General features: G+C 28.0%; 3 protein-coding genes across 4 annotated transcripts; 2 read left to right on the top strand and 1 right to left on the bottom strand.

Moving 5' to 3' along the window:
- The first annotated feature begins 1,911 nt into the window (after positions 1-1,911).
- On the top strand, positions 1,912-16,654 carry LOC100167870 (lysophospholipid acyltransferase 1). Of its 2 annotated transcripts, none has more exons than XM_016807015.2 (12): positions 1,912-2,148; positions 2,289-2,509; positions 11,305-11,453; positions 12,653-12,730; positions 12,804-12,895; positions 14,484-14,595; positions 14,665-14,800; positions 14,862-14,976; positions 15,514-15,719; positions 15,833-16,033; positions 16,114-16,265; positions 16,469-16,654. In XM_016807015.2, the coding sequence occupies exons 2-12, from the start codon at positions 2,435-2,437 to the stop codon at positions 16,566-16,568; spliced, it is 1,416 nt and encodes a 471-aa protein (XP_016662504.1). In that variant the 5' UTR covers positions 1,912-2,148; positions 2,289-2,434; the 3' UTR covers positions 16,569-16,654. The 2 variants fall into 2 exon arrangements, with proteins under 2 accessions (XP_016662504.1, XP_008186177.1); XM_008187955.3 differs by having other exon boundaries at positions 1,912-2,205.
- A 657-nt stretch (positions 16,655-17,311) lies between these two features.
- LOC100575830 (methyltransferase-like protein 4) lies at positions 17,312-20,197 on the bottom strand. The gene is made up of 5 exons (XM_003246584.4): positions 19,827-20,197; positions 19,339-19,685; positions 19,096-19,270; positions 18,769-18,946; positions 17,312-17,691 (listed from the first exon to the last, which is right to left on the bottom strand). Exons 1-5 carry the CDS (start codon positions 20,043-20,045, stop codon positions 17,504-17,506), a joined length of 1,107 nt encoding a protein of 368 aa, XP_003246632.1. The 5' UTR covers positions 20,046-20,197; the 3' UTR covers positions 17,312-17,503.
- A 122-nt stretch (positions 20,198-20,319) lies between these two features.
- LOC100575741 lies at positions 20,320-22,407 on the top strand. The gene is made up of 3 exons (XM_008187954.2): positions 20,320-20,493; positions 20,565-20,758; positions 20,835-22,407. Exons 2-3 carry the CDS (start codon positions 20,566-20,568, stop codon positions 20,993-20,995), a joined length of 354 nt encoding a protein of 117 aa, XP_008186176.1. The 5' UTR covers positions 20,320-20,493; position 20,565; the 3' UTR covers positions 20,996-22,407.
- The last annotated feature ends 966 nt before the right edge of the window (positions 22,408-23,373 follow it).

Genomic DNA, 23,373 nt, shown 5'->3' with positions numbered 1-23,373 from the left:
TATATACAATTTTCTCAAGAGTTACTATACCTCTTATTTCATACTTCGATAAAACTTATATTAGTGGTAATAACAATAACCCACGGTATCATCCTTCTATTTGGAATGTAAGATATCAAACATTGTCTAATTCTCATCGAACTAATAATTTAATATTAAATAAATAAGCACGGTTACCTACAGGTTTATTAATCCGAGTAGATAACCATTAACCGCTATAGAAGTCTGCAGCTTATTAATTGCCGAAAGGACTTCGTAAGTATTCGCAAGTAAACGGTGTCAACCGATCTATAGATCTGGATATTTATATAGAAAAAGGTCAAATTTGTCGTTGTTTGTTTGTTACTATATTTATGCTTTTTCTTTCTTCATGCTAGTTGCTTACGATTTTTTAATACTAGATTAAAAACATCTTCACCATCATGTTCATCCGTTTTTCTTCTTTAATGCAGTTCTTAAAAATCTGATTTTTGGAATTTTTAAATTTACTTAAAGACTATTTTTCAAATTCTAGAGATTTTTGTCCTCTTCAGGATATACATACTTCTGTTTTCAAAGAGAACCCTTCTCATATTATTTTATCATCATTATTTAGCGAATCATTTTTCTGAAAATTTAGTCATATAAGAATGAAAATTCGAACGAGTAGTTTAAAAATTAAAACTATAGGTTTTGAGTCGGAAGACATAGGGGCTACGCTGGTTTGAAAATTTTAGTGATGAATCAAATCTATTATTTATGATTTGTAAAAATGGTCCAAATATAATAATTAGGAATTAGATCAAATATATCTACTTTAAATATACTATCTACGCTTTATATTTTTGTGTAACGATTTTAAAAAACTACTATTATCCTTGGAATAAATATTTTAATAACTGAGAAACAACTCGTTTAAATTTTGAAATAGGTATATTAAAATTTTTGATAAATTATACACTAATAATTACAGTAAAAATGGTGTTTATCATTTGAAAAACAGAAGTTTTTATAACCACATAACCATATTTTAACTAGTACAAAAAAATCTCGGGAATTTTAAAATATTATGGTCTTTAACTTTAAAGTAGGTATATATAGGTACATATATTAAAAATGTTAAAAATCAGATTTTGAATAACTGCAATATTTAAAAGAGAAAAAAGGGATGAGCATACTTGATGAATGGTGATCGGTATCACCACGTATATAGTACATATATATTGTATTGTGAAATACCTAGACACCTATAAGTGGTTTTTTACCGTTCTGATACTTGGAAAAATGGTCATTTCATAATCATCCTACATAAAATTATAACTGTTTAGTTCATCCGATGACGGTGACGAGCAGAAGCAGACGTCATTGAAGTCAAACGTTAGAGGACAACAAATTATATCGTAATGATATGCAATTTTTTCGAAAAGCTAAATATTAAAATCGGTGAAATGCTACTCGTCCCGATCTCAGCGGTCCATATTCCGTATTACGAGGGCTATGAGATGATGCCTACTAAAATTAATGTAAAAAAAGTAGAAATAATAGTTTCAAGTTTCATTCCGAAAATTGTAGAGTAAAAAAAATTGTCTGCGACGGCGGTGCAGGCTATCGGAAAGCAAATATTTAGCAGTGTTGCCATGAAAACCTTGCGAATCCGGCCGCGCGCAATACTTCATTTCACACAAGTGCGAAACGGCAAACGAAAATGACAAACGAAAATTCGTTTTTACTGTTCCATCGTTTAGGTATCCCTTGGGTTGCGGTTGTGGGGTCGTTGACCCTAGACTGTGGTTTTAACACGGGTCTGAAGGATTATTGCGCGGGGGGGTGTCACCACGAGTTTGTTGACCTTAACCCTCTTATCACGAAAAAAACACCGCTGATAACGGTCGTCGGGTATATCGATATTTGATAATAATATTCTCCCGTGGCGTACCGTCGACCGTCGTCGTCGTCGTCGTGGTCGTGCACTCGTGCCACTAGTCCGTTTTTTTGCGGTAACCGCACTCGAATTGATCGTGTTTCTTATAGTGTTACAAGTTTACAACTTACGTAGTTACGTCTTGCGAACGGCGTCGTCGTTTTCTGCATAATACCTTAACGTGTGCTTGATGCGCTCCTGTGCCGATGCTATAAATTGCCTGAACTGCATCTTTGCAGTTCTGTTTGGTGACGCTCGTCAATAATTATTATCGTTATTAAATATTAATATTAACGACTATAATAGTAATAATATTATTGCTGTTAAATTCAATAGTTGCCGTGGTGTATACTGTTTTGAATAATATTAAAAAGTTTTTTTTTTCTAGCCGTCGTTTAATAAATTTTGAATTAAAATTTACACGAACATGAAGTCATTGTGACCGCGCAAGTTTCTTCCTCGTTGGCACAGAAAATCAAAAAAATTTTTAAAATATCTTCTTATTAGTGCGTGTGCTTACATATAAAATCAAAAATGAAGACTCAGAATTACCATGGGAGTGAAATATTTTTACCGCTCTCCGATTGTGTTGGACTATCTGTAGATTTGGTAAATATCATTTTAATTTTCTATTGTTTTCGCACTATAATAGGTATACAATAACTGTATTATGTCATATAATAGATTATCAGATTATGACTTCCAGCTTTATGACAAAAATTTGTATTTCACCATTAGGTACACTTATTTGTTTGTTATTTCTTTATTCAAATATTTACAAATAAGTCATACCTATTAGAGATTTGATTCAAAATGTTAGTGTTGTAGTTTTTTCAAGTTAATTATATTACCTAAATATTTAATAAACATATTTAACAATACAGAATATTACTACACTGAGTTAATAAAATGAAAACACATTGATAGGAAGAATTTGATTGAGGTTTCAAAACATTTCTTTAACGAGTTCTAATTATGTTACATAACTGACATGACTATTGTAAAATACTTTGTAATTGGACATCCACCCTTTGTTTCTAAAATAAATAGGTAACCGAGTAGGTACCTATATATAATTGTTTTTAAAACTATATAGTACATAATGTATTAACTAAACTAAATTTAACAAAAATGTTTAAGAGGTAAGTAATGCCTAATGATTCATATTAAAAGTTTTACTCTTTATATGTTTCTATGATTACCTATATTTTTTTTAGTTTGATAGACCTCAAATGTTTTTATTGATATTCTATAATTGGCAATAATTATAGCTAGCTATACTTACAAAAAAAATATAATAATTATGGTAGTAACCTAATATAAATTAAAATATATATGACAGTTAATTCCAATGTAGCATTATTATTAAGTAGTAATTACAAAGTACCTATCATAAATTTATAAGACCTTGATAACTATTACTTCATAATTACATGTAAATTAAAAAAAAAGTCTATATGTAATTTTTAACATGAAAGATGTTCCATTTATAATAACCATGTTTACATAAGTCACTATTGAACGAGCTATTGAATTAAAAATTAATTTACTGTTGAAAAATTATATTGGTAAATAGTAAACACTGCATTTTAACACCAAAATAATATTTGAAAAACAATTTTGAGCGAGTTTGGTTTACCCAAACATAGTCTAGATTTCAATAATAATCTAACATCAAGCGAGTTTGTTTATACCGAGGTTTATACTAGTTACTTCTTCCTTTTTTTTAGTTTATAATTTGGTTTTCGTATAGGTACAATACAATTCAAAAAAGAAACCAAAGTGTACCTATGTGGTTATACAATTTATAAAAACTGTTAAAAATAAGTAAACAACTTCAGAATCCAACACTCATTATTATACCTACTGTTCTTCAAATTCTAGTAATTGATTGGAATTTCGGTAACACTGTAATAAATGCCACGAATAATTTATTTAAAATTGAATGAACCTATCTACTATCTACTAATTTTTGCAAACTGTCTATAGTTATTGTAAGTGCTTAAGCACTGACCAACATTTTTCAGGATATAGGCTGATTAACTAATACTTCAATATAATATAAAATATAAAATCCATATATTTTGTACATTTTTAGAAAATAATTCTGCTTCAGATTATATTAAATTAAATATACCGATAGTGGGCAATTTTAAAACAATGAATTGATAGATGTATTCACAACACACATATAGGTAAATAAAAAACGTTAAAAAAAATATGGAAATTATGTGAATCTAATATTTCATCAAATAGTACATATTTACCTAGATATTTACCTCGATATTTACATAGAAAAATGTAAAAAAATAGTGAAAATACACATTTAGGAAATGAAGCACAAGCCAGTATATTTATTTACGAATTATTATTTTAAATTTTAATGCATTAATAAATCTCATTTAAATAGAGTTCGGTTATAGACATAATTCTGTTTACCTAAAAATGATCAAGAATTATTTGATATTATGTTGAAAACAGTGCATAGAATGTAGATGGCTCAAATTTGTCATTAAAATTGGAAGTTGATCATTACAATTTATATCTACTTAATTATTTGAATAATTCCCTATCTATTTGTATAATAAACACTGAAATTCTAATCTAAAGAGGCACCACTTTTACTAGGTACATCAACAAAAATTTTTTTAAACATGTTTGTAGCAATTTTATGAAAATGTTGTGTGTTGAGGAGGAGGCAGGGTTCCTCAAACTTTTCCAAAAAATTGCTGCTTTTATGAATAGTTTCTTTACCTCTGTGTTGTTAACGACCCTTTTATATAGGAATCCGTTCAATTCCTCGTTCCTTTAGTAAAAATAGGAATTCTTTCAGTTCCTCATTCATTTGATATTAAAAGGAACTCGTTCCTATAAAAAAAGAGCTTATTATTTTTCTCGTTTCTCATGGTTCATTATCACTAATTAAAATACTATGTCATAGGTATATGTGAATAAAAAATTGGCAGTCTTGTTTATTATTTTTTTATAGTTTAAAAACATGATATGTAATCAAAATTTTACTCCCCACATAATGTGTTTTTTAAAACATTTTTGAGGAGATCAAAAGAATTATAATATTTATATTCCTATTCCTCTAAAAAATAATGGAATTAATCCCTTCATTCGTACCTCTAAAAAAGGAATCGTTCCTTAACAACACTGCTTTATCTCACTTGTAACCTACATTTTATAATATACGAGGTGTGTTCAATAAATACCCAGACAAAAATTATTACAGAAAAACGGTTAATGTTATCGATAATGTTGTTATACTAAAATAAACTAGAGATAATGACCATTATTTCAGTAAATAATAATAATCATTATCTCAAATCAGTCATCGACAATACGTGTTCAAAGTTTGTCGTTTTGTATAAAATCGTGATTTTACGATGGATAATATTACGGAACAACGCGCGTGTTTTAAATTTTGTTCCAAAATCGGTAAAAATGCTACGGAAACTCTTGAACTGATTAAATTGGCTTTTGGAGATGTTTCACTAAGCCGTTGTGTAACTTTTGACTGGTTCAGACGTTCTAAAGAAGGTCGGATATCCATTGAAGATGATTATCGTCCTGGGCGTCCATCATCATCAAAAACAAATGATACCATTGATCTTGTTCGAAACAAAATTAGAAACTACCGAAGATTAACTGTTAGAGAAGTAGCCAATGAAGTTGGCATATCAATTGGCACTTGCCATTCAATTTTATCGGATGAATTAAGTATGAAAAGAGTGTCCGCAAAATTATTACCAAAACGGAGGAGCAAATGGAACATCGCATTGAAGTGTGTTTGGAACTAAAAAATCGGGTTTCTAATGACCCAAATTTTATAAAATCAATTATTACGGGTGATGAGACATGGGTATATGGATATGATCCCAAAACTAAAGTGCAATCATCGCAATGGAAGACCGCAAATTCATCTCGTCCAAAAAAATGTCGTCAGATCCGATCAAACATCAAAGCAATGCTCATTGTTTTTTTTTTGATTTTTTTGGTTTAGTTCATTACGAGTTTGTACCTACGGGTCAGACAATAAATCAAGTGTTCTATAAATAAGTAGTATTAAAAAGATTAAGAGAGAAAGTATGCCGTAAAAGACCAGAAGTGTGGAAATCAAAGTCGTGGTTTTTGCACCATGACAATGCACCAGCGCATTCAGCACTTTCCATTCGTGAATTTTTGGCATCTAAAAATATACCAGTGGTACCTCACCCACCATATTCACCTGACTTAGCTCCGTGTGATTTTTTTTTTGTTTCCGAGACTAAAAAGTACCCTCAAAGGCCACAGATTCGTAGACGTTAACGAAACTATCCATAACGCGACACAAGAGCTAAAGGCTATAACTATGAAGGAAATTCAAAGGTGTTTCAAAAAGTGGCAAGACCGTTGGGATCATTGTATTGAAGCTAAAGGACACTATTTTGAAGGTGATCCATTTAAATAGTTTGTAATTTTTAATACATGTTGTCTGGGTGTTTATTGAACACGCCTCGTATATTATAAGTATATACTTAGGTAAAAAAAAATCTGTTGTGTATAGGTATTCTGGTATTAATAATTGTTATTTTATACCATACTTACGAGTAATAACTTATCATTACCTAGTAAAAATTAAAAAAAAACTAGTGAAATTATTAATTATTATAACTATATCATATTAATTGACCATGCACACTTTTACATATCAGCACTCGGTCAAATAAAATATGTTTAAATCTCTTGACAATAATCAAGTAAAGTATTTTTCTTTCTTTGACAACGATACATAATACCGGAAGTTAAATACTATTAAATACTATAAATTAGATTATATAAAGAACTTAAATACATAAGTCATACAATTGGCTGTGTGACCTGATTCAATTAATACATAATATATTTAATATAACAAGTTGACATATTACATTGTGTTAAAAAAAGATAGTGTATTGTATGTGTAAATATATGTGTTACATGGTATTTCTATGTTATTAAGGAATTCATTTTTAATTTACATATTGTGTACAAAATTTGATTAGATACTTGTAGTATTTCTATGTAATTGATTCTATTTTAATGAACTTGCCATTGTTTAATATTTAAATTACTATTAATGTTTAAAATTTAAGTGACGCTGAATTCAATAATACATACTTACATAAGCTTGTATTTTAACAAACTTTTTTTAATATTCATGATAGACATTTTATTTGCCATGTAAACTAGTCTTAAGATAAATATATTAACATATATTTGTTTGGATAACTGAACCAATTATATTAGTGAATATATTTTATTTTTAGATTCTGAGTGGAACGATGAATGTATTGATTTTACAATGATGTGTGTTTTTTTTTATTATTTTTTTTGTCTGTCATCACCTTTTAGGACAGTAAAAGTGCTTGGATTTTCTTCAACAGTACCTTTTCTGATAGGAAAGTGAATCTAGTTGGTACTTTGGGGGGGTCAAAAGTAAAATTTTTCCAATAGTTTTCAAAAGCGCCGTGAAAAACAAAAGAAAAATTAAGGAAAAACGGTAATTTTTACGCAAAATCTGTTTTCGAGAAAATTGATTTTGGTTTTTGGTGTAACTTTAAAACGAATGACTGTAGATACATGAAATTTCCACTGGTTGTTTATATTTCCATTTTCTATACATGATTAAATTTTCAAAATATTTTGATTTGTTTTGAACTATTTAAGGACATTTTCAGTTTCCAATATTATATAATTTTTTTTTCTATGAATGTCAATAAAACTTTATTTGTTGAGTAAAAATGCTTGAAAATTTAATACAAGGCTCCTACTATATTTTTATGATGATATTTGAAAAATATTAAAAATCCTTATGTCACAGTTTTTTTTATTAGCATTTAAAGTTCAAAAATTGACAAAATACGTAAAAATCACGAAAATTAGCAAATTATTTTGGGTCAAGAATTCGTAAAAATTTTTCTTTTTAAATCTAAGATTTGAAAATATAATACAAGATTCCTCATAATATTGTCTACCTTTATCAACAAAAAAAATGTCTACAAGAAAGTCAAATTAAAATTGGAACTCGCGTCGTATGCTATCTACCTGTACTTTGATCGCGTTATATGTTATCTACCTTTCGGGTGATATTTACTTTGTACGGAGACCAGGATTAAAGATATTGTAATATGCTCGTAGCTTGTAGTGGTCAGTGTAATATTCTGATAGCCAGTTGACTACGAATATATTATGATTTTGCAGGAAGGAAGACCGATTTGTTGACGATGAAGTTGATGATGAGGTAGTAAATAAATACATTTGTAGACAGGTGAAATATTACTATGTGGTTTATTAAAATATTCTTCAGTAAAATTGACTAAGTCCAAATAATGAAATTATTACACAAAGTGTCGTGAAGGTGCTCGAAGTGCAGTGGAGAAAACACGTCTGAAATCTGAATACAGACTGTTTCAGGTTCCCTTTTATATTCGGGTCCCTGCTCCCCCTGCCGATCGATACGCTATATCTTCTCTAACGGATGTGGTCCGTGTGACCATCGACTCAGCCCACGCACTTGCGATATTCCTAATCTAATCTGAGTATTCGCCATAATGTTCTGACAGCTAATTTATTATCTGTGTTGTTGTGCAAAAAGTCATCTCTTCTGCGAATTACTAAATATTTATCAGTTACCACATCCTGGTCTATAGGTTGCGTACACACTTGTAACCTACTGTATAGCAGAGCGACATCCACTTGCCCACCTTTTTTAAATTAAAAGCAACCCGTTTTATTCATAATTTTTTTAACTGATTGATAAATAGGTACTGTAAAAACGGACCAATTTTAGTTTAATTCATGTACCTATTATTATTGTTACAATAGCAAATACAACTAACGTAACAATTGTATTTGCTTTAAATGAAATAATACTTACTACCTATATAAATATATATTTTAATTATTAAAAGTGTATACCTCCCAACCCTGAAGCATAGAAAATTGGGTTGTGACTCACAGGTTGAACACCAGTGGTCTTCATTATATTTTTCCTAACTTTTTGAAATCACGATTCTCCATTTCTCCAAGCACTCTTAATTATTTGGAAAAAAATATTATATTAAGATTATTGTACGTACCTACTTATTTTTTTTGTAATTTCACTAAATTTTACGTACACCTAATTATATAGTACCTATTAGAAAACAATTATTTTTAGTTCTTTTAAATATACTATGCACAAAAACAATACTTTTTGCGTTCTAATATACTTTTATTAATTATATTTATTAATATGTACCAAAATTAAAAACTTATTTGGTGACTTGGTTGTTTGTTTTCGATATTTTTTGATGGGTTATAATATCCGTTATCCCGACCACCGTGAGTCTCAATTCTGTTATTTCGAAAACCAGCCCGATGCCGCGACTGTCGCGACTGTTCACAATTTCGTAATTATTATTCAGTAGATACTCTGTTATTTACTATTAATTAAAATAACTATGGATCTTCGGAATTTACTGAACAATTTCCGCTGAATGGAGAAATAAAAAGCATAGGGAGGAAACCAGACGCATGACCAGATCCATGTTGTAAAATATTTCCGAAAACTGTCACCAATAGAATAATTGTAGACGTTATTTTTATTATTTGACTCTCCACTGCTGTGATAATGTTTGATATTATAACCTGTGATAATTGTTTTAATAGTTTGTAGCTTGAAAGTTGAACTACTACACTCGACTAGTAGCTCATGATATGTCGATAATGGTTTATGGTAAACGGACGTTCGTCCCTGTCAAAAAAACCAGCTCACGTAGGTTTCGTCCTGTTTCAATTATTAGAGGACGCCACACCCGCATGTGTTGCCTACGTCTTACAAATGTATAGAACATGGCAAATTGTACTTTCAATGTTCATCGTTTACAATAATTGAATAATACATTTTACTCTGTAATTTCTAAAATTAGATTGAATTAACCTCTTATAACAATTAAAGCTAAGAATGCAAGATTATTATCTAGGGCATCTTATAGGCTTTAAAATTAAAATATACTAAAACCTTAAAAGCCTATGAAATGCCTTAGATAATAATCTTATCTTTAAATTTTTTAAGAGATAATTTCACTCTAACTCTAGAATTTATAGAGTAAAATGTATTATTGTGAACGTACATTTTGCCACGTACGTTTGTAAGACGAAGACAACTTAACCCACTGATTTTACCGGCCGAATTCCACGGTTTAACTATTGTAAGACATTAATTAGCCAAATTATATTATTTAAAAATTAAATTTGACCAATTAAAATTATATTGTAGGCAATATATTTTATGATATTTTATTAATATACCTAATTTACTTATTACACTGACATTTTACGTTTTATAAAAATAAATGAAATTTTAAATTAAAAAAAATTGCAATTTAAATTTAGAGATTTAAAACCGGGGGACTAAACTTAACTGAAATTATTTTAATAACTGTCCACTAGAAGTGCCCGTAGACTTGTTTTTTTGACAGGGACAAATCACGCCCTAATTTATTGATATTTTTGACTTAATTCAATTAATTTAGAAATATTTTTGTTTCTCGATTAAAATATACCATGAATCTGAATGCAAGGTTTTCTCAAAGCAGGATTGTGAATTTAAAAGTAGGTAGGTATGTCAGTGCAGCGTGCACTATTTGTTTTCTTTCTCTGAACTACTGCAACATAGAAAACTAGCGTGCATCATAACTAATAATTATAATTACGTAAAATTGTGTTATTAACTTTAATATATTAGAGCGAATGTATTATCAAACTAAAAGTTAAAAAATAATCTGTGTTTGTACTTAGAATTTAAATGATATTTAATTTTTTTATGCAAGTTATGAGCATGTGAAATATTACTATAAAAAAATGTTTATCGCAGAAAAATCGAAATATCGTAAAAAAATCCAACGTACAGACAGAAATAATGTTCTTAACTTAGAGTTTGATAATAGTTATTAATTATTAATTAATTCAATTCACTCTAATATTAAATCTAATAGCACAAGTAATAGCACAAGTTTGAACACGAATCTGAACGCAAATTTGATATGTTGCACCTGAGTCGGAACTTGGAGTTAAAAAACAGTGTGCTGACATCCAATTAATGATTTTGATTTACGAGATCAAGTCTATATAAAAAAAAAATAGGCCTTATATTTTTTCCATATTTTTTACGGAAGTAAGAAAAACTTATAAAGAACCTTGTATTAATTTCAAACCATATTAAAAAAAACACATACATGATTGTAAAATCAATACATTCATCGCTCCTAGATCTCAGAATCTAAAAATAAAATTTGGACCACTTATTTATTTAGTTATGTTAGTCCAGCATATTTATGTCTTACATATTTTTTTACTTAATATTATTATTTAATCAAGTGAAATTTTATTTGCAGGTGAATTTTGTAATTTGTCAACTTACTGCATTATGTATAGCGCCATTAATGTATACATTTTTGCCACCAAAAAATCGACAATATATATTTCTTCGAGAAATATTTGGACTTATAATTGGATTGTCCATGGCTTACATCTGTTTTGGATAGTAATATACTTTTTTATAATAAAATTAACATTTATTGTGTACAATCTATATTATATTAAAATTTAACATAATATAATAAAACAAGAAATCAAAAAAACTGTTATGTTATTTCTTTTATCTATTTGAAATAGTATTTAAACATAATTGGATGTTATACCTTCAGGTGATAAAAAGTCTTACAAACATGTAATATGTTAAGTATTTTGTATTCAGCAGAATAAATTTAATGTAGTAATGTATCTTTAATATTAGAGTGGATTGACTAATTATTTAATTTAAAGGTAACATTATCTGCTTTGTATTTTTTTGATATTTTAATCTTTAAATGAATATGAGCATTTTTAAATCTTAATAGTTTGTATACTAACAATTTACTGAAAAATTAAAATATCGTACAAACCTTCATACAAACACAGATAAGGTTCTTAAGTTTAATATTATGTCAATTTACTCTAATATTAAAGCAATCAACACAAAATTGGTTTTTCTAAATGTAAAGTTGTAATTTATTTGATTGAAAGACAGAAACAGCCCTTGGTATAGTGTCCTTTTTAACTGGTGTTAATTTTATTTATTTTTATTTTTATTTAAATCTATGAGATTACTGGGCTTCACTGAGACATACTCGTGTGGAGGCTCAGGGTTACTTGTCAATTGTTGATACAATGTATTATTTTTATCACAATAATATTTTTATAGCTTAGAATTTATACTAGAATTTTAGAAATATCTAACTTTTAATTATAATTTCTTAATATTCTCTTATTAACTTATATTAACATAACTGCTAGGTACCCATTTTTATTAATTTTTTTGAGTATTGATTTGAAAAATGTTCTATTAATTATTTTATTTTCCACCAATTTCAGTTGATAAAATTAGTAATATACAAAATCAAGTATATTATGCTAGTTTAACTTCTATTAATTTCTTGTTTGTCTAAATGATTTTTGCTCTATTTTATACATATTGGCTATTATATATTTAAACATTATGTGTTATACTAATATAAGATGACTGTACAAAATTACTGTCACAGTGATGACAAACATCATTGTAAAATATATATATTCATCGCTTCACTCAAAATCTGAAAATAACCTAAATTATATTTATTTTTACATTTGTAGTACCTAACTATAATTTATATGATATAAGTTTTTAAATTTAATATTAAGTGATTGTTTTTATTTTTACAGTCAAATGTTACATCTTATTATTCTGCCGACAATCTGTTACGTTACTTTACAAACATTGAGTCCAAATACGATACATAAGTAATTATAACATAAAATTATTATGTATGTTTTGTGTTAATTCTAAAACATGCTTAATTCTTATTTCTTTTAGAGCCGTTTTACTTATATGTTGTTTGTACTTATCACTATTACATATTTATCGTCAAGTTTATGAGTATGGATCTTATACCTTGGATATTACAGGTAAATTATATAATAAAAATATTGCAAACTTAAAATAGTTATTTTATTTTCATGTTATGTAATTTTCTTTACTTTGTTTAAGACGATGTCACACCCGCATGTGTTGTCTCCGTCTTACAAACATACAACATACCGAAAACTGTTTGGCGCTGGACAACTTTTATCTTTCTGTGTTAGTAGTAGTGGCTCTAAACATATATAGTGGACAATTATTTATGCAACAGCGTGCCCATATTTTAGATAACATAAATACAATAAAAGTTATTTGCTTCTAAACTATTGGTTTTTTTGATTTGCTTATAAAAATGATTGGATAGTGCTATTAAAAAAAAACACTGTTGCAAATTAAGTTTTTCTTTACCTGTTGTGAAAATTTAGTAGTTCTACAACAAATATGGTTGGAGAAAAGTTGTCTTGCGTATAACAATTTTATGCTACATTTAGAAGATGGAGACAACACATGCGAGTGTGACATGCTCTTAAGACATATGGTAAAAGAATAAAATTAGTAATTTTTAATTATTCACACAATATTAGTTAAAATTCACTAAATTGTTAAAAATCTATATATATAAAAATGGATTCTAGTCCTTCGTTATGGCATAACTTGAGAATGCATTTACTGATTTGGCTGATTTTTTTCCGTTGTGTTCGTTATTGTCAGGACAGGATTTATACGAAAGAAAATTCTTGGAAAATCTACTGGAAAAATAGGAAATCTGTATGTCATAAATACATAGTGGAGCCATCTGTCCAGCAAGAAAATAATCTAAATAATAATATATTTTTGTTTATTGTAAAGTTGCTGTTGGTTATGATAGAATATAATTTTAGATCTGTATATTATATTCGATCAAAACCATGATTAATAAAAATGGTATACATTTTTCAACTGTTATCCTGGGAACCTACACATGCATACCATAAACAATGTGTTAATAAAATATTTGTAATTACTAGAGTTAGGATGTTGATGACTTTAGCTAAAAATTTGTTTCACGCTCCCTTGATGCAGATTATTCTAATTTTATTTTGCATTTTTTTTTGTTTTTTAATGTCATTTTTCAACATTTTTAAGTCATTTTTTCATCTTTTAAGGCATTTTTTGTACTTTTTATACAATGTGGGGCATTTTTCAAAAATTATGTTACATTTTTAATATAATTTTTTTTTATTTATATTTAACTTTTTAATTTAATTTTAATATTGAAATGTATTTATAAATTATTTAAATGCTTCTACTATTACATCCATTATTATACCCATATCTCTAATAAAAATTATTATTTATAAATAAGTATTTTCACTTACTTAATTAGTATTTTGGATAATTTTTAAGGTCATTTTTTGAAGTTTTTAGGGCATATTTGCACTTTTTTTTAGGGCTTTTTTTGCATTTTTTTTAGGGCATTTTTGTGTGTTTTTTAGGTCATCAACATCCTAACTCTAGTAATGAGTAATAAAGTGTTCCCTGTTTCCGTGAACACACTGTATATATAAAAGAAATACTTTAATTATACTGGTTTTAATGGATCTTATTACTATTTTTTTTTTAATTCAAAATAAAGTAATTATATTGACTATTCAGGTCCAGTAATGGTAATGGTGCAAAAATTATCAGCATTAGCATGTGGCTTACACGATGGCCTCATGGCTGACAAGAAACAATTAACAGATATTCAACAACGTTACAAGATTAAGTAAAATATTTTGTATTTCATTTTTTGTCTAATATGTTTATTTATTTAATATAAATTGTTTTCTTATAGAAAGGCCCCAACACTTATTCAATACATAAGCTACTTATTAACATTTCAAACAATTTTAGCTGGACCCAATGCTTTTTTTGAAGATTATATCGCCTATTTAGATGGTACCAATTTTCCAAAAAAATTACCAAAAGAAGTAAGTATCTATATTTTTTTTACTTATTTGTATTTTTATTTTATAAACTTATTTTGTCTAGGCTAAATCACCTCCATCTCCTTTAAAGCCTGTATTGAAAAAAGTATTAATTACTTTCATATGTGCTCTTGTAATTTACTTCATTGTACCAATGTACCCGGCTTCTACATTGATAGGTTTGTAACTATTTATGTTTTTCAATATTTAATGTTTATTCTCTACTTTTTATTTTGTCTGATTTGTGATAACTAAGGTTTGGAAGTTATTGTACCGACGAAGGTATTCAATTAATTGAGATATTGCTATAAAGAGACCTACAAAATTGTTCTACATTTTTTTTTATTATAATTCAAATGAAAAGTAATTTCATCAAAATATTTTTTATTATACAATGTACCATTGATGTTTTTTTATTCTATTTTTTAAATTCATATGCATCGATAAACTTGCAAAAAAAAAATTGACCAAATAACACTAATTACAAGCTAACCAATAAATGTTCAAAATTGAATTAAAAAGTTCATGAACAAATTCTTATAAGCATAAAATAGATTTGTAGCTTAACAATAAAATTAACTGACAGAAAAAAATTCAACAAATGCAATAACTTCCTAGCACTATTTTTTATATGAAATTAATAAATTATATGTAGTTCTTGTCTTAAAGTTTCAGACTCTCGTAAAGAATAATTACATTATATTTGGTTTTTTCAGATGAAAAATTTTTAAGCGAATCTCCATTTTACTCAAAAATTTGGTTCATTATAGTCATTACATCTTTAACTCGTTTCAAGTATTATTTTGCTTGGACCCTAGCTGATGCAGTTTGCAATGCTTCTGGTTTTGGATTTTCTGGTTACAATGAAAAGGGCGAACAAGAATGGAATCTACTTGATAATATCGATATTTTAGGAGTTGAAGTATGCACGAGTATTTAAATCTAAATTTTAAATACTTCTAGATCATACCTAAAATGATCCTCTTTTTATTGATTTTTATAATATTTTCTAAAATCTGTCAATATTTTGTTTAGTTTGGTGTTAACTTCAGAGCTACAATCGATGCCTGGAACAAAGGCACAAATCTGTGGCTTCGTTATGTTATGTACGAAAGGGCATCACCTAAATATAACACAGTTATGACATACACATTATCTGCATTTTGGCATGGTTTCTACCCAGGTTATTATGTGACCTTCCTTACTGGATCATTATTTACGAACAGTGCAAGAATGGTAATTATATGAAAACAAAGTGATAATATTAACTGCTAAATAAACATGTTGTGTTTAATATTATTTGTTTATTATTATAGGTTAGGAGATGTTTGTGGCACAGGTTCCAGCAACCCAAACCTGCAAAACTTGCTTACGACTTTGTAACATGTTTCTTGACTAGACTTTGTTTGTCATACATGACATTTTCCTTCATACTCTTGGAGCTTATGCCTGCATTGCGCGTCTTTTGGTAAGAAATATATAAGTATATAATATATGCACATGCTATTATTTACAAATACTAATGTATTTTAGTGTTATTAATTTTTATTTGCAGAAGATTATATTAAATTTATTCTATTTATTTATTTTTAATTTCATTATGTTTCAAATGAAATATTTATAAATCACTTGAAATTTTAAATTGTAATAGATAAATAATTTTTTTTACAGGCATCTCATGTTTTATCTGCACATATTAGCTGCATTGGGCATATATGTACTACCATTAATCGTCACTCCGCTCAAAACAGTCAAGAAAAAATCACAATAATTTGATGTAAATGATTATAGTTAGCAACTATAATCTTTATGAATTCGATCAATAAAAGACTGTATGTGTGGTAAATCAAAAAATATTATTTATGAAGTTGAATTAATTTTAAATCGCATTGGAAAAAAGAAAAAGATTTTGTCAAGGTTGTTTATTAGCGAATTAAGGATAGTATACCGTGTAATATGATTTTAACATAGTATGTAATTCATTAAATTGTATGCATAACATCAAAGGTCATGTTGGATGTGCGGCATAAAGAAACGCACTGAACTCATACAAACAAATATTTGGTAAACATTAAGACATTTTAAAAAAATCACACTTTGTTGATAGATGGTCAAAATGAGTTCTAGCATTGTTCTAGCACAGCCACAATGGTATTATGATAAAGGTGACATGCCTTTGATTAAATTTGTGTACTCTACATGAGATTATAAGTGTTTTTGCTCATCGTTTTTATTAGTCCACTAAAAATATAAATCACAATTCTTTCTAGTAAAAAACTAAAAATTATTAATTTTTAATTTGTTTTACTTGTTCAATTATTTTATTATATAAAACAATATAATATAGTATTAGTATTTGTATTTGATTAACTTGTTCAATTTTTAATTGTACAAATTATTGTTTATTATTCAAACAAATAAATGTATAGAAAAAAATCAATATTTATTTGTTTTTTTTTTAACATTTAATTTACCACACAATTGTAAGAAGAGTTTTGCATCGTATTTTTATAACTATTTAACTTTTTTTTTAGTCAACCGTAGAGTTGCGTGGCTCCATTGGGTTGTGCTATTCAACTAAATGTAAAGAATTATAATACATTTTGATGTTTCTGAAAGCTTTCTTTGCGATAGGTATATTGTAATATACAAATACATAATATTATTATGTCAGTGGTATAAAATCGTTTTTATTTGATAGAAAACTTACATAATATTTTCATTACATTTTATATTGGATTTGTGATTGCAGTTTTCTAAATCTGAATTTTCATACAAAAATTGATGTTGAAATTTTAAAGCTTCAAGTCCATAACTAGTCCAGTTAGGTAATAGATACCTTGCGAATAGTTCTAAGCATTTTGGTCTTGGAGGCAGATAAGGAATTAATATCTCTAAAATAAAAATAAAATCATAAAATTATGTTGATTGGCATTACAGATTGAGTGCCCTCTCTTATCTGTCAGCAGTGGTGTGTATCATAAAACAAATTGGTGTTGCTCAAAAATTTTAGGTGACCTACTCCTCATAATACTGTTATACCGGCTTAAAAAATTTCCTATTTTTCTTCCATCAATACCCACCCACCCACTCATATTTAAGGTGTTACCTGAGCAACACTTGGACCCTATGTTAGACACCACTGTCTGTCAGTCCTCGCTATGTAAATATCTTAAATCAAAATTATTTGTTGTACAGATGTTGTATAGATTATAATAAAATAAAATTAGTCTTTTTTAGTCTTAAGTATACTATTAGGATGGGAAATAAAGCTATTGGAGTCTTTCATGTGGCGGTTCAAAAATAAAAATAGTATCCTATTAGATTTTAGGATGAATAATAATTACTGTGATTAATTTATTTTTAATAAGTTATATAGGTAATTTTATACAAATATTAAACCATATTATATTGTTTGTAGCTCAGGGTGGCGCAGTGACTGAAATCAATCACGCGACGTGATTGAGAATAAGCAATGGCCGCTGCCACTAGTTCTCGGATGGGTGTGATCACCCGGGTTCTTAGTGTGCAAGAACTTTGCAACTCATACACGTGTTTTTAACTGACCATACCAACCTTACAGGATAATGACCTCAGTTGTCAGAGCCTTAAACCTCATAAAATAAAATAAAATAATATTTTTCTAAATGTCATCGAATGTATAATATATCTTTGGAAATATGACTGTATGAAACTTAATTGATGGGTAATTTATTAGTGTAATAACTAATAAGCATAAATATGCAAATCCATGATAACAATAACATAATAAGAAAGGGATATGAGAAGAAAAACCGTCAAAAAAGTGGGTTATGCCTATTTAAGGGTATAATTCTTTTTTAAGTTATAGAATATTATTAATTTATCTAAGTGGTTAAGTAACATTTTATTAGTTATTTATGAATAAACATGATAGTTAATTACTAATTATCATTTTGTAACAAAATGAAATTATTAATTAAAGTGCTAACCAGATAGAGGAGGCTTATGTGAATGCACTGAACTTGGAATACTTGCGATGAACTTATTTTCTTCAGGATTATTTATTTTGGTATCACAGTCTATTTTCCTTCCGAATAATATGCGTTCGTATGGTTGTTTGCCAGTTCCTGGTGCAAAATTGCAAACAAATTCTCCACACTCTGTCACCTAATGTATACATCAAAATTTATAAATATCATTTGTTATTGATGACAACAAGGTACAGTAGCAATTATTATTATACTAAAACGTGGTAAATCTATATTCACTTATTTTTTGTCTAAAATTATTTTTACTAAGTTATCAAAATGTAACACCTTTATCCAGTACCAACAGGCCACATATTTTACGTTCCATATTGGAAATAATACAGACTTTAATGAGTCTATATGATTTTGAGAATTTGTACACCACACGCAGACCAAACCGTTTGAAGTTAGGAACTGATTTATAGGTAATTGGGCCAAATCCTGATCATCCATCATTGTATACCTAATAAAATAATATAAATTAATATAATTATATATTTAATGTGTAGTTCATTTAGATTAATTCGTTACCCTTCATCTCGTTTAATTTTCTTCTTTCTTTTTATATATTTATTCGTCCATGGTGGGTCTAACAATATCATGTCATATTTTTCATCTCCTAAGTTTTTCATATTGAAAACATTGTCACAATAAAACTGACATTTCGGAGGGAATACATAACCATTAGCTGTATGTAAGTTTGGATTTGGATTTTGCCCATAAAATGTTTTCAGCGCACTAGTGCTTTCATAGAACTTTATAGACGCATGTCTAGCACAAATATTATTATCCAAAATTTTTGGCGATATGGAAAATATGTCTGTGTAACTTTTTAAATTTGATATAAAAGTTTTGATTTTTTTACTTATTTCATCTTCCTAAAAATTGTTTTAGGTTAGATTAGTAAAGGTATAATGTTGGTGTGATAAATATAAAAGTTCCTTAAAATTCTTTAAATATAATAAATAATACTTTAGTACCTAGATTTAATTTACTCGCACTAAAGAAACATTAAATACCTCAAATGGTGGACGCTTTCTCTTACGTTTCACGACATTAGTTTCCGCACTAGTTTCTACTTGCTGTTTGTCCCTGACAAATGGATTGTTTATATGAAAGAAATGTTCGTACAAATGTACACCGTTTTGGGTTTTGCTCAAAATAGTATCGTACAACTTTGAAATAAACATTTGATGTGATATGAAGAAACCATCGTCATCGCTGTACAAAACGCTCATTGTGTAAGTTGCAACCAAAAGTTGAAAACCAATATCTTTAAAGTTTAAGTGAAAAGTTTCAAACCCTGTAAACGTGATTTAAATTTTAAACATTGCAAATTGCAACATTCCGACAGTCGTTTTCTCATTTTCAACGAATTACAATTTATATTTTCTGATAACAAACATAATAATAATATTTACCATATTGTTATCATAGATAACGTAAGCAGTTCGATGATATCATGCCATCATGGAGTAAACGGAAAATCGTTGTTATCATGAGTGATACCGAAAATTCCAGTCCAGGGCGTCATTATTATTATCTGCCCACTTATCCAATATCCAGTGAGTGATTGTTTTGACTTTTGTTTACTAATGTCTGTTTTACATAATTACATGAATTATTAGTTTAACGAGTACACATGTCTCAAATCGAAAACCAGACCGTCAAAAATTATTAAAACAGGTAAGTTCGTCGTTTGTTTGTCGCTCATATTTGTTTTTTGATTGGTTGAAAACGTTTCCTTTTCCTCGCAGAATGTCAGTGGTTCTAGACGACAAGAAAGAGTTTATGACAAACCCTTATTACGACCACCACGAGCCGAGCAACTATCAAACTTTCTACATAACTCTTGGTGTGTGCACGGTGTTTGCATTTGCACTACTCGTTGTCAACTTGTTTCTCTGTTGCTTTTCCAAGCACAGACATTACTGGAGAAATAGCGAAACAGGTGAGTGGATACTCAAGTCGTTGGGTTCGTATTATATTTTCTGTATTTTTAACAATATTTATTTGCTTACACATAGGTAATCGCTACATACTACCGATTTGGATCAAGACGCCCGCAAAACAAGCTCCGCTTGATCTAAAAGAGTTGGAAACAAACTTTTCGAAAACAAAACCAGTTTACGACTCGGGGGTGCCCCAAGAATTCGTCGAGCTCCACAAGAAAGAGAGTGACATTTAAACGACACAATGATTCACTTATTTTCACCGTTGTTATTGTTGTTGGCCATGTTTGTATTGTTTGTAATCATTGCTATTGTGAGATATGGGGAGCGATTCTGTTCACTACACAGGGAATCCAATGACTACAATAATTACAACGACGAATACATAGAACAAGTATCTTACGCTTAATTCAATTTAAATTCTTAAACCCCTACAGCCTCTCAAATAAATATGGGTTAGTTTTACTTAATTTTGACAGTTTATAAAATATAATCTTATTACAGAAAGTCTTTTATGTTGTGCGATCACTTTATAACAAATAAAATTAACTTTGATAACATTAAGTCAATCATTTTTGGTTAATTAAAAAATATCAATTTTATTTCTCCTTTTACTCCGTTAGTAATTTTTAATTATTAGTTTATTAGTAAACAAATTTTATTCACTGACGACTTATCAATAGCAAAATTGATAAAATATATTATTATTTTATATGTATTAATAATGTATTATGCACTCAACAATTCCGTATATCTAAACAAATTAATTGTATTAATATTATTTAAATAAGTATGACGTGATGAAAAAATATTTATACGAAATTAAGTGTTCACTAATTTTAAGTAAATAAACTGGAATAAGGTTTAAAATTTTAATTGTTTTCAACCACATTATCTTTAATTGAACCTTAATTTTATTTTTTTTATTATTACTTATTGGTTATTATAATATAGTAGGTATGTATAATTTCTGGATACTTAAGTTAATAGATAGATTTAAATACTTTTTGAAATGTTAAAAATATAAAATGTATTCGCCCAAAATTATTATAAAATAAGTGTTTTTTAAAAATTTTATAGAGTTTAAGTATAATTTTTATTTTATATTCTTTATTCATAGAGTACTATACTCATTGAAGACAGCTATGATTAACAATTATTTTTTACCTCCACCGAGTCAACCATCTGTACGCCTGTTATATAATATCACCTACATGGCAGCAGATTATTACGGTTCTTAACTTGAATGGAGTAGTTTAATACTATAGTTCTATACATACTAACAATTCCGTCCATATTGTGATTAAGTATAATTATAGGTTGTTGTATGACTTTTGGGTGACTGTAAAGTAACGTTTACACAATGGTATTATAATTTTAAGACTTTTTACATACCTACAGTATTATATTACATACATAATAGTTTTGAATAATATTTTTATTTGATCAAGTTGAATATAAAAACATAATACTAATCCTAATTGTAGACTAATGTATGGTTTTATATACATTAATATTGCTTACGGGGAGTTTTTGAATCTCAACAGTCGTCCAATAAGTTAAAACATTTGTAATCATTGTATTCAATTATTATAAAGTTTTATTTTTTACAAACCATATTTTATAATAAACTTATTTTAACAAAAAATAATATGTGTATGCTGTTATTATTTATTAAAAATGATTGACAACCTGTGTGGCTGTGTTACCTAAGAATTTTGACTCATTAGTTAAAACAAATTTTCATAATCGCTATGAACAAATTAATTAAATTATCAATTTATTCCTATTCTAATTAATGTAATTTAATTTGATTGTACCTTCAAAGGCTATTATAATATTGTGTTTGTTTATCATTTTAGAATCATATAACAATTTCACATGGATATTGCGCAAATAATAAAAACTCAAAAATATTAAAATATAGCAATAGGTAGGCATTTTGCTAACCACAAAGATACCATAGGAAATATTTTAAATTGTCTGTAACGAGTTAAAAAAAATAAAAATGTATTTTACATAAATACATAATATTATCGTTATATGTTGAAATTTTAGCTGGAAATATGTTTGGTAAATGAAATATTCAAATATGTAATATCGTAGTGTGTATAAAATAATAATTTATGAATATCATAATCCAGGGTATGGATTTGGTAGTAGTACGACGGTATATCAGTGACCGACGTCCGTTTGAAGCGGATAAAAAAAATTAAAATATCAATTAAATAATCCGTCTGCATAATAATTATTGTTACGATAAAAAAACCCTCCAAACAAAGGCTCGTTGAGGGCTTTTCGATTCGACTATATATACTATGTATAATATTCAGTGACGACGACTTTTTCGGGGTCACCTTGGGATTAATAACAAAATTACAAAATACGGTATTGTAATAACTAACCGCAGGTAAATATAATATACAAACGGGGCAATGTCCAAGTACACACGTCCTAACTAAATAGTAAATTGATTATAATGTATACCCGCGGTCGTATTATTTATTTATTTTATTTTATCGACACCAAACGGCAATTTACCGTGTTATAATACGTTAACGTAAATTATATTGAAAATACATTGTTCGCCTACAATAGTAATAATAATAACTGC

This window comes from Acyrthosiphon pisum, chromosome A1, assembly GCF_005508785.2.
Source record: "Acyrthosiphon pisum isolate AL4f chromosome A1, pea_aphid_22Mar2018_4r6ur, whole genome shotgun sequence".
Lineage (NCBI taxonomy): Eukaryota > Metazoa > Arthropoda > Insecta > Hemiptera > Aphididae > Acyrthosiphon > Acyrthosiphon pisum.
The sequence above is the reverse complement of the archived record's forward strand: the minus strand, read 5'-3'. Positions and strand labels throughout refer to the sequence as shown.

Bases quoted from the DNA above. Each gene is read 5' to 3' on its own strand.
- LOC100575741 (XM_008187954.2), top strand. From the start codon at position 20,566: ATGTCAGTGGTTCTAGACGACAAGAAAGAGTTTATGACAAACCCTTAT. The intron at 20,759-20,834 runs GTGAGTGGATAC...GCTTACACATAG, and splicing joins CTGGAGAAATAGCGAAACAG to GTAATCGCTACATACTACCG.
- LOC100167870 (XM_016807015.2), top strand. From the start codon at position 2,435: ATGAAGACTCAGAATTACCATGGGAGTGAAATATTTTTACCGCTCTCC. The intron at 14,801-14,861 runs GTAAGTATCTAT...TATTTTGTCTAG, and splicing joins CAAAAAAATTACCAAAAGAA to GCTAAATCACCTCCATCTCC. The intron at 15,720-15,832 runs GTATGCACGAGT...TATTTTGTTTAG, and splicing joins TCGATATTTTAGGAGTTGAA to TTTGGTGTTAACTTCAGAGC.
- LOC100575830 (XM_003246584.4), bottom strand. From the start codon at position 20,045: ATGAGCGTTTTGTACAGCGATGACGATGGTTTCTTCATATCACATCAA. The intron at 18,947-19,095 runs GTGTTACATTTT...TGTATACATTAG, and splicing joins CCTGTTGGTACTGGATAAAG to GTGACAGAGTGTGGAGAATT. The intron at 17,692-18,768 runs GTTAGCACTTTA...TTTTTATTTTAG, and splicing joins ACATAAGCCTCCTCTATCTG to AGATATTAATTCCTTATCTG.